The 15,559-nt window shown below is 35.3% G+C and overlaps 1 protein-coding gene across 2 annotated transcripts in view; it reads left to right on the top strand.

Annotated features, from left to right (window-relative positions):
• Positions 1-15,559, top strand: part of LOC114327278 (phosphatidylinositol-binding clathrin assembly protein LAP-like) — a 110,517-nt gene that overhangs the window by 60,938 nt on the left and 34,020 nt on the right. For both annotated transcript variants that reach the window (XM_050643567.1, XM_050643566.1), the window contains exons 4-8: positions 2,703-2,805; positions 6,475-6,683; positions 8,423-8,529; positions 8,655-8,779; positions 13,947-14,115. In XM_050643567.1, the coding sequence (XP_050499524.1) occupies positions 2,703-2,805; positions 6,475-6,683; positions 8,423-8,529; positions 8,655-8,779; positions 13,947-14,115 (713 nt within the window). The remainder of the gene's footprint in view (positions 1-2,702; positions 2,806-6,474; positions 6,684-8,422; positions 8,530-8,654; positions 8,780-13,946; positions 14,116-15,559) is intronic.

Here is a 15,559-nt window from a genome sequence, read left to right as displayed (position 1 = left end):
TAATAATAATTTTATCCTACCCTCAATACCCCTTTCTTCAATATTGTACATACATTTTGGGTTCTTTACGAATTTAAGAAACAGTTTGTCTTGGTTGGAAATGTTGGCCGTGGAATGGATTTCGCTACTGATACATAGGATAAAAATAATTGGTTAGATGTTTGAGACATATTGACTGTTTAGGTATCTGCTACGACACTGCTCATGTAGTCAAAAACAATTATTTCTAGTTGAAGGTACACCAATGTCACTGTTTTTGCACTATGTTTTACAAAGCACGACAAAATACAGAACGAGGTTACTCGCTGACAGCTCGTAGTGGAATCAATTTATCTTTCAATTAACTACTAGTTCAGTATTCAGACAAAATAGAGTATAGAATAAAGACTTAAATATTTAAAGACCAGTATAAGTGAAATGTGTAAAGAGGAAAATTATTAATGGTGTGTGAACGTTATAAATTTGCACATTATTAATTTCAGTTATTAATTTCAGTACATAATAGGGAACTTGCACATTTTTTTATTACATAATTTTGTATAAAACTGGACATAAAAATGAGATTTTCAAAATTTCACGCTTCAAAAACTCATAATAACTTAGAAGTACAAATTTAAAGTCTTCGGTATCTTAAAATAGGTCAGACGGCCCGTGACGTCACTCAGTTTAACTATATGGTTCCGTTTATGGTTATAATTAGGTATATTCTTCTTCTTCTTCTTTAGTTTATTGGCCTCCACCTATTTTGGTATACCTCGTCGTGAAATAAAGGAAAAATATTTATATTCTACTAACATTTATCGTATGTCATTGTAATAATATATACCAGTTTGTTGACATTGGAGTTTGATATAGTTATTAAAGGAAAGGAAAGAAGGTTTACTACGGAAAATAAAACCATTTTGTAAAAGTACAGCTTTCTATGAATAGTTCAAACGATCAAAACACGTCAAATAAATGTATTTTCTACTGACGTTTATAACGTCTAATTTAAAATTCTGTTTACTTTGTTGGAAAAATGTAAATGTACAAACGAGTGACGTCACGACGCGTTTTAGGCCACCTGTTTTAATTTGAATTTTTAATCGCCTTTGGGGCCCAAACGACAGACCTACAAATTTTTTTTATCTTTGATACATGTTTTAAATTATGTTCTGTTGTGATTTATAACATTCTTTTCGAATTTAAAAATTTATGCAAGTTCCCTATTAATTTCAGAACATTATTTTCAGTTATTTCAATTCTGATAACTCTTTTATTATTAATTTTACGAAAAAAAGTGATTCTTAATAAAAAGTTCTGCATGGTCTAAAACCTGAAATAAAACCATCATATATCAAATTTTATCATTTTATACGAGGTATGTCAAAAAAGATAAATTTAGATCATAAGTAAAGTACCTTTATAGTTCAGAATATTTCAATTAGAAGGATGTAATTACATATTGAAACAGTTTTTAATTCTAAATGCCTTTTCATAATAACAATTTTCGATATTGTGAAAAATGAATGTATTTTACTCTTGAGCGAAATTCATATTTTTTGACATACCTCGTATAAAATTGATAAAATTTGATATAAGATAGTTGTATTTTAGGTTTTAGACCATGCAGAACTTTTTATTAAGAACCATTTTTCTTTGTAAATTAATAACAAAAGAGTTATCAGAATTGAAATAACTTAAAATAATGTTAGTTATCCATAATTTTTCAAAAAAAAAAAAAATTTCAATTAGAAGGATGTAATTGCATATTAGAATATAATTTTTAATTCCAAACAACTTTTCATAATAACAATTTTCAATATTGTGAAAAATAAAGCTACTTTACTCTTGAGTGAAATTCAAACTTTTTGAGATACCTTCATACTATTAGTAGGAAGTATGTAGGTACTCCTCTAGCAGAGCTGACCTCTCCAACACGTCTTGGCATGGACTTCACTAGTTTAGCGCTATGTTCTTTACTTCATCATCGAGAAACTACACTTGTATATCACTTGTTATCATTTTTTCTTTTGTAATGCAATTCATCTTAGCTAAACGTTTCTTGAGAATATGGCATAAGATTTCAATGGGATTTAGGCCTGGTGAATTACCAGGTCGATCAAGCACTCTCACTTTATTTTCCCGCGTAAAACTCTGGAATAATTTCTAATTGTGACAAAGAGCTAAGTCATGTTGAAATTTTCCGTCAAATGTTTCCATGAATGGATTAATCCTTCTGCGTAATATTTTAATCTATTTGGCAGAATTCAACATGGCCCTAAGTGTGATGTCACTTTATGCGTTTTGACCGGATGCGGTGGAAACGCATCCGTTTCCAACGCAACTGGACCGACCTATCACACTATGCGTTTAGTCTGGTGCAGTTTGTAAGCGCGTAACGATGTCTCAAAACGCATCCGTTTCCAACGCAACCGGACCGACCTGTCACACTATGCGTTTTGACTGGATGCGGTGGAAACGCATCCGGTCAAACCGCATAATGTGACATCGCACTAATAGGAACTAACCTTACAGTGCCATTTGTTGTGAAAAAATCCAAAAATCCATGGTTGTCCAGTTTCGGAATATAAGCTTTCTATGGGTGACGTGTGAAAAACTCTGAGAACGATCTGAAGTGTGGCATTGTGGATTGTATCTAGTGGTTTTAGGGTAGTCTTTGTTGCGGAATTACATATCTTTTAATTGTGTATTTTTTGTAGGATATGACATGTCTCCATTTATTAGAAAATATTCACGATATCTCAATGAGAAGGCCTTATCATACAGAACTACAGCCTTCGACTTTTGCAAAGTTAAAAGAGGGTGAGTATTTATTTTTAAATATGTATTTTTATACATTTAGTAAGGGTTTCATAGAGTGGGGAAACCACATATGGAATAAAATTGTGTTTGTCCTTATTTTAAAAAATAAAAAAAAACCACCGAGACCCGTTAACCACCGAGAAATAAAAAGGTGCGCCTTTTAAACTTAAATTTAAATGTACAGGGTGATTCACGCAAGTTGAATGACTATGGTCCATAATTTTTATTTTTAAGGAAATTCCCTGTATATTTCATATTTTAAAAGCACCTTAACAACCTGATCTCAACGAACGATATAATGTAGGGTCTATTATGAGTAGTAAAAGGTGAAATTTTGAAAGTATACGTTGTGGAAACCACTTCTTGTGTAATACAATTTTATTTGTGTCTTTATTTTTGAATATTCAAAAAAAAATTGGGACCCTTCAAATTTTAAATTCTATTTATTCAAATTTTAAATTCTGATTGCTCTATTTAAATAAATATTTGAATGTGCAGGGTGGTTCACGCAAGGCGAGCATAATACATCATCTTTATTTTTAATGAAACACTTTTTATATTTTGTTTTAAGTTAATAAAACTGTGAAATATTAAATTACCGACCATGATTTGTATACATATATGTTACGGTTGATGTGATAAATCCAGTCTGTGTTAATAATTACCGGTAAATATTAATAGTAACCGTAGCAGCTGGTCAATGTAATTAATAATGCCTTTATAATTAGATTTACCGGTTATTATTAATACTTTCCTAACAATTCTAGTTAATGTGATATAAACGCATTTTGGGCTTCACTATTGTTTATTTATGAAATTTGATAATAAAGTTAAACACTTAAACATAATTTTTCAATAAAAAAACTCAAATAGACACCGTATAAGTAAAAACAAACTCATACACACGCATTAGGTTTTAAGTTACTAGACTATAATTACTTGTTTTGATAGGAAAGACTCTTGTGGCACTTAGAATTCCTACATTACAATTGCAGTGGGGGAATCCTTGACTGCCTATATTCGAATAGTTACGAACGCGTTTACTGATACTTATCTGAGTATCAGACGCTTCATTGACTGAAATAAGTTTTTCCTTGCAGGTGGTAAATTCGTTTCTTGCATGGAGTTGGTTTAAAATGCCATGCTTATTGCCTAGCTTGTATAGCTTTTCATCTATAACAGAAATAATAATGGCAATAATGTTTCGGCTATCGGCCTTAGCTCTATCAACTTCTGGAATCCCCACTCTAACACTTTGACCTACTTTTTCTACAGGTAGTATAATCATTAGAATGCTTTAACATTCTGTCAGATTCTTTTACAAGTGACTGTTTAGCAAGATCCCGAGTCTCCTGAATTTTCTTTTGAAGTTTTATCAATTGCAGTGTCATATTCTTCGTCTCCCTCATTTTCTTTAACGACAATACTGGCATTGTCTTCCTCATTGACAGCAATTATCGCACACGCATTATGTTCAATTTTGCTGTTAGTGTTACCTGTATCTTCAATATTAGCTAACTGTGAATCCTCGGTTGTACTGTTGAGTTCCATATCACCACACTGCTTTGCTCCATCATCAACGTCATCAGAATGATCTGCTATTATCGCTTCTAAATCTTCTGATTTCGGATAAAGTACCAGAAGGTAAGGATGTTTTTAATCCTACTTTAGCCTTATGTATTTAATACATTAAATAATGTATTACACAGTGGCCGCTTCCGACTACAGATTGACTAACACCAGTGCCGGATTAAGGGGGGGGGCTATGGGACTATTAGCCCCCGGCGGTAAATTTTTAGAGGCGGTACGTCGCTCCCATCACGGTTTAATCCTATATGTGGATATTATTTATCTTATTTATCAAAAACGATTTGTTTTGAATTTTTGCAAGTGTTTTCGGACCACATATTAGAAGAATTGGTAAAACAAATTCATTTTGGCAAATATTATTCAATCAGTGTTGACTCTACGCCTGATATAACACATACAGATCAACTGACATTCATTATTAGGTATTGCTCGGACATCGGAACACCTGTCGAGAGGTTCATACAGTTTTTAGACAACACTGGCCACAAAGCCGAAGATATGGAAGCCAGCATTGAAAGTTTTGTCCAACCTGAATATAAATATCGATGACTGCAGGGGACAATCGTATGACAATGCGAATAACATGTCTGGCGTTTGTAGCGGTCTCCAAGCCCGAATAAAATCTAGGAATAATTTGTCAAAATACGTACCATGTGCAGCCCATTCCCTAAATTTGATTGTGCAACATGCAGCAGAATGCACTATGGGAAGTACTTCTTTTTTTAGTTGCTGAAGAAATGTATGTTTTTTTCTCAGCTTCAACTTACAGATGGAAACGACTCACTGATCTATTGAAAAATTGTGGCCATACAACATTTGTTCCAAGAAGAGTTAATGTGACTCGATGGTCAGGACGATTTAATGCATTAAAAGCTCTTAATTTATGCTATCAAGATATAAAGCAAGCACTTTTAGAGTTATCCTCTAACGACGACGAGAAGATGCCAGTTCGCTGTCAAGCAAACAATTTACACGAAAAGATGGCTACGTTAGAATTTGGTATTTATGTTGCCTTTTGGTTCGAAGTACTGGAAAGAACTGACCTAGCGAGTAAATCTTTACAAAGCGCAAATATGGACTTACATACAATATGTTCGTCTTTGTATAGCTCATTACAACATTTTTACGAGTCTCTTTGTGATAAATGTAATTTATTTGAATAAAAGGGGCAGCTCTTGTCACAACAAATGGAATACAGCAAAGAAATTAGAAGTCGCAAAAGAAAATTACAGTTTGACGAAGCAGATACAGAAGAGATCCTTACACCACAAAATAAGATTAGAACCCAAGTGCATAAAAATAATATATCTGCAACCTTCCCAAATGTAGAAATATCACTAATAATCTTCTTATCGTTGATGGTTACTAACACAACTGGCGAAAGATCATTTTCCAACTTAAAACGGGTCAAAAATTATTTGAGAAATACGATGACGGAAGAAACAATGAATTCGTTCGCTGTTTTAAATAGTAATAATGATCTGCTTAGAAAATTAGATTTTAATAAAATCATCGACCTGTTTGCAAGTAGGAAGTTCAGGATAATTTGTTTGTAAATAATTATGTTAATAGTTGTGAGTTTGTGTCTTTGTGGCTTTTTGTATATTTGTAATAAATTACCTAATAACATTAAAATAGTTTTAATGAATTGTTAACCTAAGACGCATCTATACCTACTAGAGAGTGGCGGTATAGTATGACTTAGCCCCCGGCGGTCCATGAACTAAATCCGCCACTGACTAACACTGTGGTATGCGCTATGCTCCGTATTTAACTTGGGTATATCACAGTGACTAAGAAACCTCCCTACACTCCGCAAGCTTCTACGCACTTAACGCTATTGAAATTTATCACATTTACCGTTCTAATCCGGGATTTATTAATAATTACCGGTCGTTGTGATTAATTCTGGCATATTTCTTACTTTTACCTATCTATTCGGTTTGTATTAATAGTAACCGGTAATTATTAATAATTTCCAATTAATAATACTTATCGTAACACATAAGCGTTATAAAATAATATTTTTCCTGATTATTATAAAACAATAATAATATTAATAATTGTTTGGTGTTTCAGGAAGGATGATGGCATGTTAAGGACAATGAACGCAGATAAATTATTAAAAACTCTTCCCACTTTACAAAATCAACTGGATATCCTATTGGAATTTGATTGTTCCGCAAATGATTTAACAAACGGAGTGATAAATATGTGTTTCATGTTGCTTTTTAAGGATTTAATACGCTTATTTGCCTGTTATAATGATGGCATTATTAATTTGTTGGGTAAGAAAGATTTTTCTCTATTAATTTTAGTATTCAGTTGAAGCTAAACGATTCATGGGAAGAAGAACTGCTAAAACTCAACACCTACATAGGAGGTAGAAGAGGTGCAGAGAGTTAAGATTACTAAGAAAAAGCCATTATATCACCAATAACAAGGGAAAATGGGAAGAATATTTAAAAAAATTACTAACAGAACAGTCCAGAAGTTACTACTAACATCGAAGACAACACGATGGGTATACATATAAATTAATCACCATTATAAATAAGTAAGTCAGAGATGGAAGAAATAACCACATCCCTGAAAAATAGAAAATCCCCTGGTCCTGGTGACATCACTGCAGAATTAGTAAAAGCCGGTACAGACAAACTCTAGGAACAGCTAAGAAAACTCTTTCAAGACTGCTTAAATTGTGCCGCATTATCAAAAGAATGGAAATTATCTATCATGTCAATCACCCACAAAAAGGGCAGCAAGGATCAGTGTGAAAATTACAGGGGAATTGCGGTAAACAGCACAATAAGTAGAATTTTATGGGAAACTTATGAAGAACAAAATAGAAAATGACTAGAGATTACGAAGCAAAGGAGCAAGCTGCCTTTAGAGCTGGGTGTTCCACAGTAGACCAATTGTACTCTATTACGCAAGTTATCGAGAAAAAAATAGCCGTCAATAAAGAAGTTCTGGTGGTGTACGTAGACTTACAAAAGGCGTATGACAGTGTGCCCCTCAGCAAACTATGGTCAACCCTACAGCAAACCAACAGTAAACATGGTCTTATCAAAGGAGTCCAAAGTCTGTATAATGGAACGACTGTAAAAATTAAAACTGGATCAATGATGTCTGAGGGATTTAAGGTAATGACAGGACTGAAGCAGGGTTGCTTTATTTCGCCTACCTTTTTCAAAATTTTACTGAAACAAGCACTCAAGCTATGGAAAAGAAATAGTAATGGCATGGGAATCTCTCTCAATGACGAGACAGCACTATACACCTTATGTGCAGCTGATGACCAAATTCTGATTGCTCAGGATCATGACGACTTGAGTTACATGATGTGGAAGCTAATAGAAGAATATAACAAATGGCTTCTCGAAGTCAACATTAAGAACACTGAAGCCATGTGTATTGGAGGGACTAAGCAGTCCATTACATTAGATGATTGGGTAGAAATTAAACACTGTGATGATTACAAGTACCTGGACATAAAGATAACTCAAGATGGAACTGAGTGTCTGTTTTCTTCCTGTTATTAAGAACCATAAGAGCAATTTCTCTCAGAAATAAGGAATGATGATGCTTTAAAAGAAACTGGAGTCTAGGGTGTGGTGAGATGTGCACGAGCACAAACAAATGGAGAGATCATGTCGGCAGAATGGACCCTGGAAGATCGCGAAATGGGCAAAACCGTATAAACCCAATGCACAAAGATCACTAGGAAGGCCCCCAAAGAGGTGGTATGACAGCTGGACATCAACATCACAAGAGCTGGGATGATAGAATAAACAGGACCATGTCCTATAACAACAACAAGAAGAAGAAGACAAAAGCTCGACGAACTATATAACTAATGTAGAACGCAGACTTCGTTAGATTCGTGAGGCCACAAATGCTAAACTGGCTTAGCCTTACAATATTGGGCAACTTTGTTAAATTTGCTAATCTGATTTATAACATATTTTGATTTCTTTTTTTGTGAGAAAAACAATTGTACTTAGGGTAATATTTTTTTTTTCAGAAAAATTCTTCGACATGAATAAAAAACAGTGCCGAGAAGCTTTAGATATTTATAAGAGATTTTTAGTTAGAATGGATAGGGTAGCAGAATTTTTGAAAGTTGCAGAGGTATGTATAATTTTAGGATTAATTTAGGATCAATTTTAAACCAATATGCATTAATGTGATGGATCATAAGCAAGGCCAGTTCAATGGGATAATAATTTACCTGGTAACTTTTTATCTTTTTTTAGAATGTAGGAATTGATAAAGGCGACATACCAGATTTAACAAAAGCGCCAAGTAGTTTACTAGATGCTTTGGAACAACATTTAAATTATATGGAAGGCAAAAAACCAACAGGCCCTAATCAATCAAGGTATATTATCGTTTTTTTAATATGACATATTATGTACATACATACTTATAAGTAAAAAATCCAAAATAGATCTGCAACTTAAACTAGGGTAGGCTGGTGTATCGGGTCGACCTATGTAAGAGCGGGGTTCGGACAAATAATCCCAGACAAAAAATCCCCACAAATTATCCCTGGACAAAAAATCCCCAGACAAATAATCCCCGGACAAAAAATCCCCACAAAAAATCCCCGGACAAATAATTCCCGGAAAAAAAATCCCCACAAAGAATCCCCGACAAATAATCCCCACAAATTTTTTTAGAAAAAATATTCTAACAAAAAATAAGATAAGACCTTAAGATTTATCAACTCATTCACAAAATTTCTTTTCTCTTTCTAACTTATGTAGGTCTTAACTTCAGTAAGTTATGTATGTCTCTCTCTCTCTAACTCCCTACACTATCATTTTATTTTAGATTTATTTATATCAATTTACTCCATTATTATAAAAAATTCAGACTTGTCTCAATGATATGAAATGATCGTAATTTAGAGGAATCTATTCGTGTATTAATACGTATTAATACGTAATTAAAACAAAAAGTGTATTAATACTCATACGCTTATGAAACGCACCTGGCGGATCATAAGGGCCTTCACATTTTACTCTTTTTCAACTAGTCTTGTGTGAAATGTCTTTAATCTTTCCTATCGGCCTCTCTTGGCTACCTCTTCTTCTTCCGACCCCGAATGGCTATTAGGTTTCCGAGGGCAGACGGGTCACTATATTTCTTTCTACAACCTACCTGCTCTTCACCGAATGATTGCCGGTATAAGCAATCCCCCACTTACTGACCAACGGCTTCGGGCGGATGAGTTGGTAAGTGGCAGGGCACTCTTTTGTCCTGAGACTGAGAAATCGGTCTCGAAGGCGGATGAACCCTACAGAATGGTCAACGGTATAAGAATGCAGAAGGCAACGGGAAACCACTGCATTAAAGACTCATGGAGTATCCCTAGAAATCGTCATGGCTTACAGAAATGACAATCAACGACCTACTAATCATGGTTCTCGGATGCCAAGATTCGGCAGGGGAAGAAACAACAGCAACGACAGGGCTTCCCAGGCCGTTAGTCAGCGAAATCCCTGTTCCCTAAATATATACAAATACACCTACAAAATCGCTACATGGAATGTAAGAAGTATGTATGAACCTGGAAAACTGAGGAATATACAGCAAGAGATGATGCGACTAGATATCGATATATTAGGAATAAGCGATACAAGATGGGTCAGTTCTGGCGAACTCAATACAGACAATGGGCGAATCTATTACTCTGGAAGCAGCGACACCCAACACAGATATGGAGTTGCTATGATCCTCAGTGAAAAAGTAACGAGATCAGTAACAGGCTTCGTTCCGGTGTCCGAAAGAATTATAATGTTGCAATTATTGACAGCTCATGGAAAAATGAACCTAATTCAGATTTATGCGCCAACTGCTGACAAAAATGAAGAAGAAATAGAGAACTTTTATAGCGAACTTCAAAAAACATTACAGCTCACAGCATCTAGAGACATAACAGTGATCATGGGTGATTTCAATGCAAAAATTGGCGAAGGAAAATGCTACCCTAATGTAGGGCCATATGGACTTGGCGAACGAAATGACAGAGGGGATCGCCTAATAGAATTTTGCCAGGAACATAATGTTGTAGTCGCAAATACATTCTTTAAATTACCTAAGCGACGCCTTTATACATGGAAATCGCCAGCTGACAAAGACAACAAAATCGTCAGAAATCAAATTGACTACATCCTAATAAAGCACAGATATCGAAACTCAATTCAGGCAGTAAAGGCATATCCAGGAGCGGACGTATCTTCTGATCACAGTCTTCTTATTGCTAGGTTTCAACTTCAACTAAAAAAGACGCAAAAAAGCCGCAACAACAATAAACTTAACATACAGAAACTTAAGTCAGAAGAAACAAAAGAAAATTTGAAACATGAAATCAACACAAATCTAGATAGAAACCCAAGAAATAATTGCAACGTAGAACAACAGTGGCAATTCTTCAAAACCTCTATATTAGATCCAAGTAAGAAAGTACTTACAACAACCAAATGTAAGAAAGAAGAATGGATGACGGAGGAAATTCTAGAGTTGATGAATGAAAGAAGAAAAAACAAAACAATTAATAAGACTCGCTATAAACAGCTTCAAAACCAAATAAGAAGAAAAATTAGGGAGGCTAAAGAAACCTACTTCTCTGAAAAATGTAAAGAAATAGAAGAACTTCAAAACATATATGACAACTTCAACCTACATAAAAAAGTCAAAGAACTAGCCGGAATAGGAAATAGAAGAACCTCAAATATATTGCTCGACAAAAACGGAAATACTATAATAGAGACAGAACGAAAACTACGACGATGGAAAGAGTACATCGAGGAACTATTTCATGACCAGAGAGAAGCTAGTACATCCGTAGATAGCCAAACCGGAGATGTAGGCCCAGAGATATCCAAATCAGAGGTTAGTCAGGCAATAAACTCTATGAAAACCAATAAATCTGCTGGTCCAGATGAATTACCTAGCGAGCTGATAAAGTTGGTCAACGAGAAAAACCTGGACATAATAGTAGAACTGTTCAACGCTATCTATACTACGGGAATCATCCCTAGAGAAATGTTGACATCAGCATTTGTGTGTTTGCCAAAAAAAGTGAATGCCAAAGAATGCAGTGACTACCGAACCATAAGCTTAATGTCACATACCTTGAAAATTCTGCTGAAAATTATCCACGCCAGAGTACACTCTAAACTGGAGCTGGATATTAGTGACACTCAATATGGGTTCCGCAATGGAATGGGCACCAGAGAGGCATTATTCTCCTTCAACGTGCTGACACAGAGATGTTTGGATGTTAACCGTTCTCTTTACGTCTGTTTTATAGACTACAATAAAGCGTTTGATAAAATAAAACATGACCGACTCATGGAAATTCTAAAAACTAAAAACCTAGATGAAAGAGATTTAAGACTAATAACACATCTCTATTACAATCAGCGAGCAATAGTAAGAATTGAAACAGAAACATCTGAAGAAATGGAAATAAAAAGAGGAGTCAGGCAAGGCTGCATACTATCACCTCTATTATTTAACGCTTATTCTGAAGAGGTAATGCGAGAAACTCTGGAAGATGAAACAGTCGGCATAAGAGTAAATGGAGTCTTAGTTAACAACATCAGATATGCAGATGATACAGTAATAATAGCCGATAATTTACAAGACCTGCAAATACTCATGAGTAAAATAGTAAGGTGTAGTAGGGAGTACGGACTCTCTCTCAATATCAAAAAGACAAAGTTTATGAAAATTAGTAAAAACAGCCATAATACTAACGAAATCTTGATAGTAGAGGGCCAGCAGATCGAAAGAGTAAAAAAGTACACTTACCTAGGGACACTTATAACCGAAAATAATGACTACACTGCAGAAATCAAAGTCAGAATCGAGAAAGCACGTTCTAATTTTATGAAAATGAAAAAGGTCCTATGTAGTAAAGATTTAACATTAGCTCTTAAAGTACGCCTAACAAAATGCTACGTATATAGTGTACTATACTATGGACTGGAATCATGGACGTTAAATGTAGAGACAATGAGACGACTTAACGCCTTTGAAATGTGGACGTATAGAAGAATTATGAGGGTTTCCTGGGTAGATAGAGTTACGAACAATGAAGTACTGAGAAGAATAGGTAAAGAGAAGGAAGTTGAACTGACAATTAAAGAAAGAAAACTACAGTACCTCGGACATGTGATGCGGGGCGAGAAGTATGGCATCCTGCGACTCATAATGCAGGGAAAGATAGATGGCAGAAGAAGCATCGGCAGAAGACGAATTTCATGGCTGAAGAACCTGAGAGAATGGTTTGGATGCAGCTCAAAACAACTATTTAGAGCTACTGCCTCAAAAATTAAAATAGCTATGATGATTGCCAACCTCCGTAGCGGAGATGGCACCTGAAGAAGAAGAAGATTCGTGTAAATGTTCTTGCATTTGAGTGACATATTTTCCAGAAAATGTGTGCGGTGTCCTTTACAAAAAGGAACAGGTTTTTTGCCTTACAATCAAGATGATCGTTTTAAGGACCAGCAGTTAGCATCATGAAGAGGAAATGTTTTGAACATAGAAATTCAAAGCAGAGCGAGCAAAAGATTTAAGCGAATAATATTACAACATGATTCCGTCAGACTTAGCGCATTCCGCATATTTTCCACGATTTTTGAAAAAACTCACACTCTTGTGAGTGTGCACTGAGGCTGAAAAACATTTGAGTCGATTGCATTCCCGGGAAAACTTTTAGAGAACTATTCAGCAGCAAATATTTCTTGGGGATTTTTTGTCCGGAATTTTTTGTGGGGATTTTTTGTCGGGGGATTATTTGTCGGGGGATTATTTGTCCGGGGATTATTTGTCTGGGAATTTTTTGTCCAGGCATAATTTGTGGAGATTTTTTGTCCGGGATTATTTGTCCTAGCTTCGTATGAGCAGTTCGGCAAGAGATAAAGGCTCGTGTCTCGGTGTAACTTATTTCGTAGGTCCCCCGCACATAAATATTGATAAATACGGACTTCAGGCGTGGCGCATTGATAATGGAGTCAACTTACTGAGCGAAAAAACTCAGGAGTCGTCAGTTTGTATCCGGGTAACATGACCTTTGACCACTTTGCTATGTCTTAACACGAGCGTGTGATGAGTATTGACGTCCCAACAGAGGACTAGCTAATATTTTAACGCTCAGAAAGCTGCTTTTTAAAGGGGAAAGGGGGAAAATAACCGTTTTAACGGATATTTTTAATGAACTTTTTTTAGGGGTTTGTGATTTGGAATCTCGAAGCAGTGAAGTGTTTTTTTTGTGTTTGACTATGAAAAGTTTTTGGTAGAATTAGAGAAACAAAAAAATTTATGGGTACGGCTCGAATGACCATACATTGAAATTTAAATATATTACCTAAGCATAAATCAGCGCATTGGGTGTAAGTTTTATTAGAGGATCGCTGTAATTGTTTTTATTAGGTTTGAAAGAGAGCTCCATCATTCTTCATAATCGATTTAAATTATTTAAGTAAAACAATTTCACGAATGACATAACAAAATGTATTATTATTTTTCAGTAATGCCAGTAACCAGAAAAACATCAAATCTGGAGTAACGGCTCTCTCCACAACCAGTAACGCTTTTGGAAATGTAGTGTCAAGTGCCAAATTCGATGCCAATGGAATAGACGAACAGATGAAACTACAAATTCTGGCCGAAGAAGAAGCTGCGATCAACCAATTTAAAGTAAGGACCTTATTTGGAACAAAGCGGAGAATAATCTATTCATTAAGAACTTTCTTTTTATATTTATAAAAAATTTTAATAGTTATTTATGTAACAAGAGCATTAAGTAGATGTTTATGCCCGAGGGCGACTATCTTACAAACACGATGGTCTTTGGCCCGAGTGTTAGACCCTCGTGTTTGTAAATCGCCCGAAGGTGTATACATCTATTAATGTCCACGGTGCATACAAACTTTTATTTCATACTAGTTCATCTGCTGCTGTCAAACTTAAAAAGTGAAAATGCAGGAAAGTTTTGAAACTCCCGAGGAAATTGAAAAAAAGTGTAAAAAGTAACACAAAACTTGCTACCGAAGAAATTGAGAGACGTATACGGCATAGAATACAACAAATTACTAAACAGGATGGCAGAAAACTATGTATGACATAATATTAATGAAACTGTGTTGCTTTGATACTTCTACGATCTCGCTGAAACGTTTTCTCCGAGTTCCTTATGGTCAAAATATTCAATGGTACAGTCTGCAGACTTTTTATCGGCCGATAGTTTGGTCGGGTTGGGCTGTTAGTGCGCATACCATGCCAACTAAACAGTCGAGTTGGTGAAGGGGGCGCAGACTAGCCAACTGTCGACCAACTATTCTCGAACGATTTAGTACTAAAGTTCGTATTTGACCATTCAAGTGAGTAGTCGCACAATGCAAGAATTATCCAGAAATGTTATTATAGCTCTCATACAATGGATGAGGAAAATCAAGAAGAGATTCCGAGAGTATTGAGTGCATCTCATTCACAATGGAAGAAATAAGTAGACGATAAAAACTAACAGATGTGATCCAGAAGATTGCCATGTTAAAATGGAACATGGTTGGACACATAGGAAGAATGGAAGACAACCGTTGGATGAAGCGAATTCTTGAATGGCGACCAAGGACAAGCAAGAGAAGTAGAGGCAGACCTCAAACAAGATGGCCTGATGACGTCAAGTGAATGGCTTTCCACACATGGATGCAAAAAACAGCAAACAGAAATGAATGGATACACCTAAGGGAGGCTTACTTCCGACGATGGATGGAACAGCTGTTGATGATGGTGAATTCTCAGTGATACATTATTTAGTGGAAAATTCTATATACACAATGTATTCTAAATTACTTGATTACCCAAAAAAGTTTTTCGCCTTTTATCGGATGATCATAGCCAGCTTCAATGAACTTCTTCTTCTTGTAGTTCTTTCTCCTATCGGAGGTTGGTTATCATCACAGTTATCGGTACCTTATTGGCGGCTGCTCTGAAAATATCTATTGAGCTGGAACTATACCACTCTCTTAAGTTTCTCAGCCAGGAAATTCTTCTTCTACCTATGGATCTTTTCTCCTAAATGGATATTTACCCTGCATTTTATCAGCATATTTCGCACCTCTAGTAATAGTTAAATAAAAAT

This window comes from Diabrotica virgifera, chromosome 2 (genome assembly GCF_917563875.1).
Source record: "Diabrotica virgifera virgifera chromosome 2, PGI_DIABVI_V3a".
Classification (NCBI taxonomy): domain Eukaryota; kingdom Metazoa; phylum Arthropoda; class Insecta; order Coleoptera; family Chrysomelidae; genus Diabrotica; species Diabrotica virgifera.
This window is presented reverse-complemented; position numbering and strand designations above follow the sequence as displayed.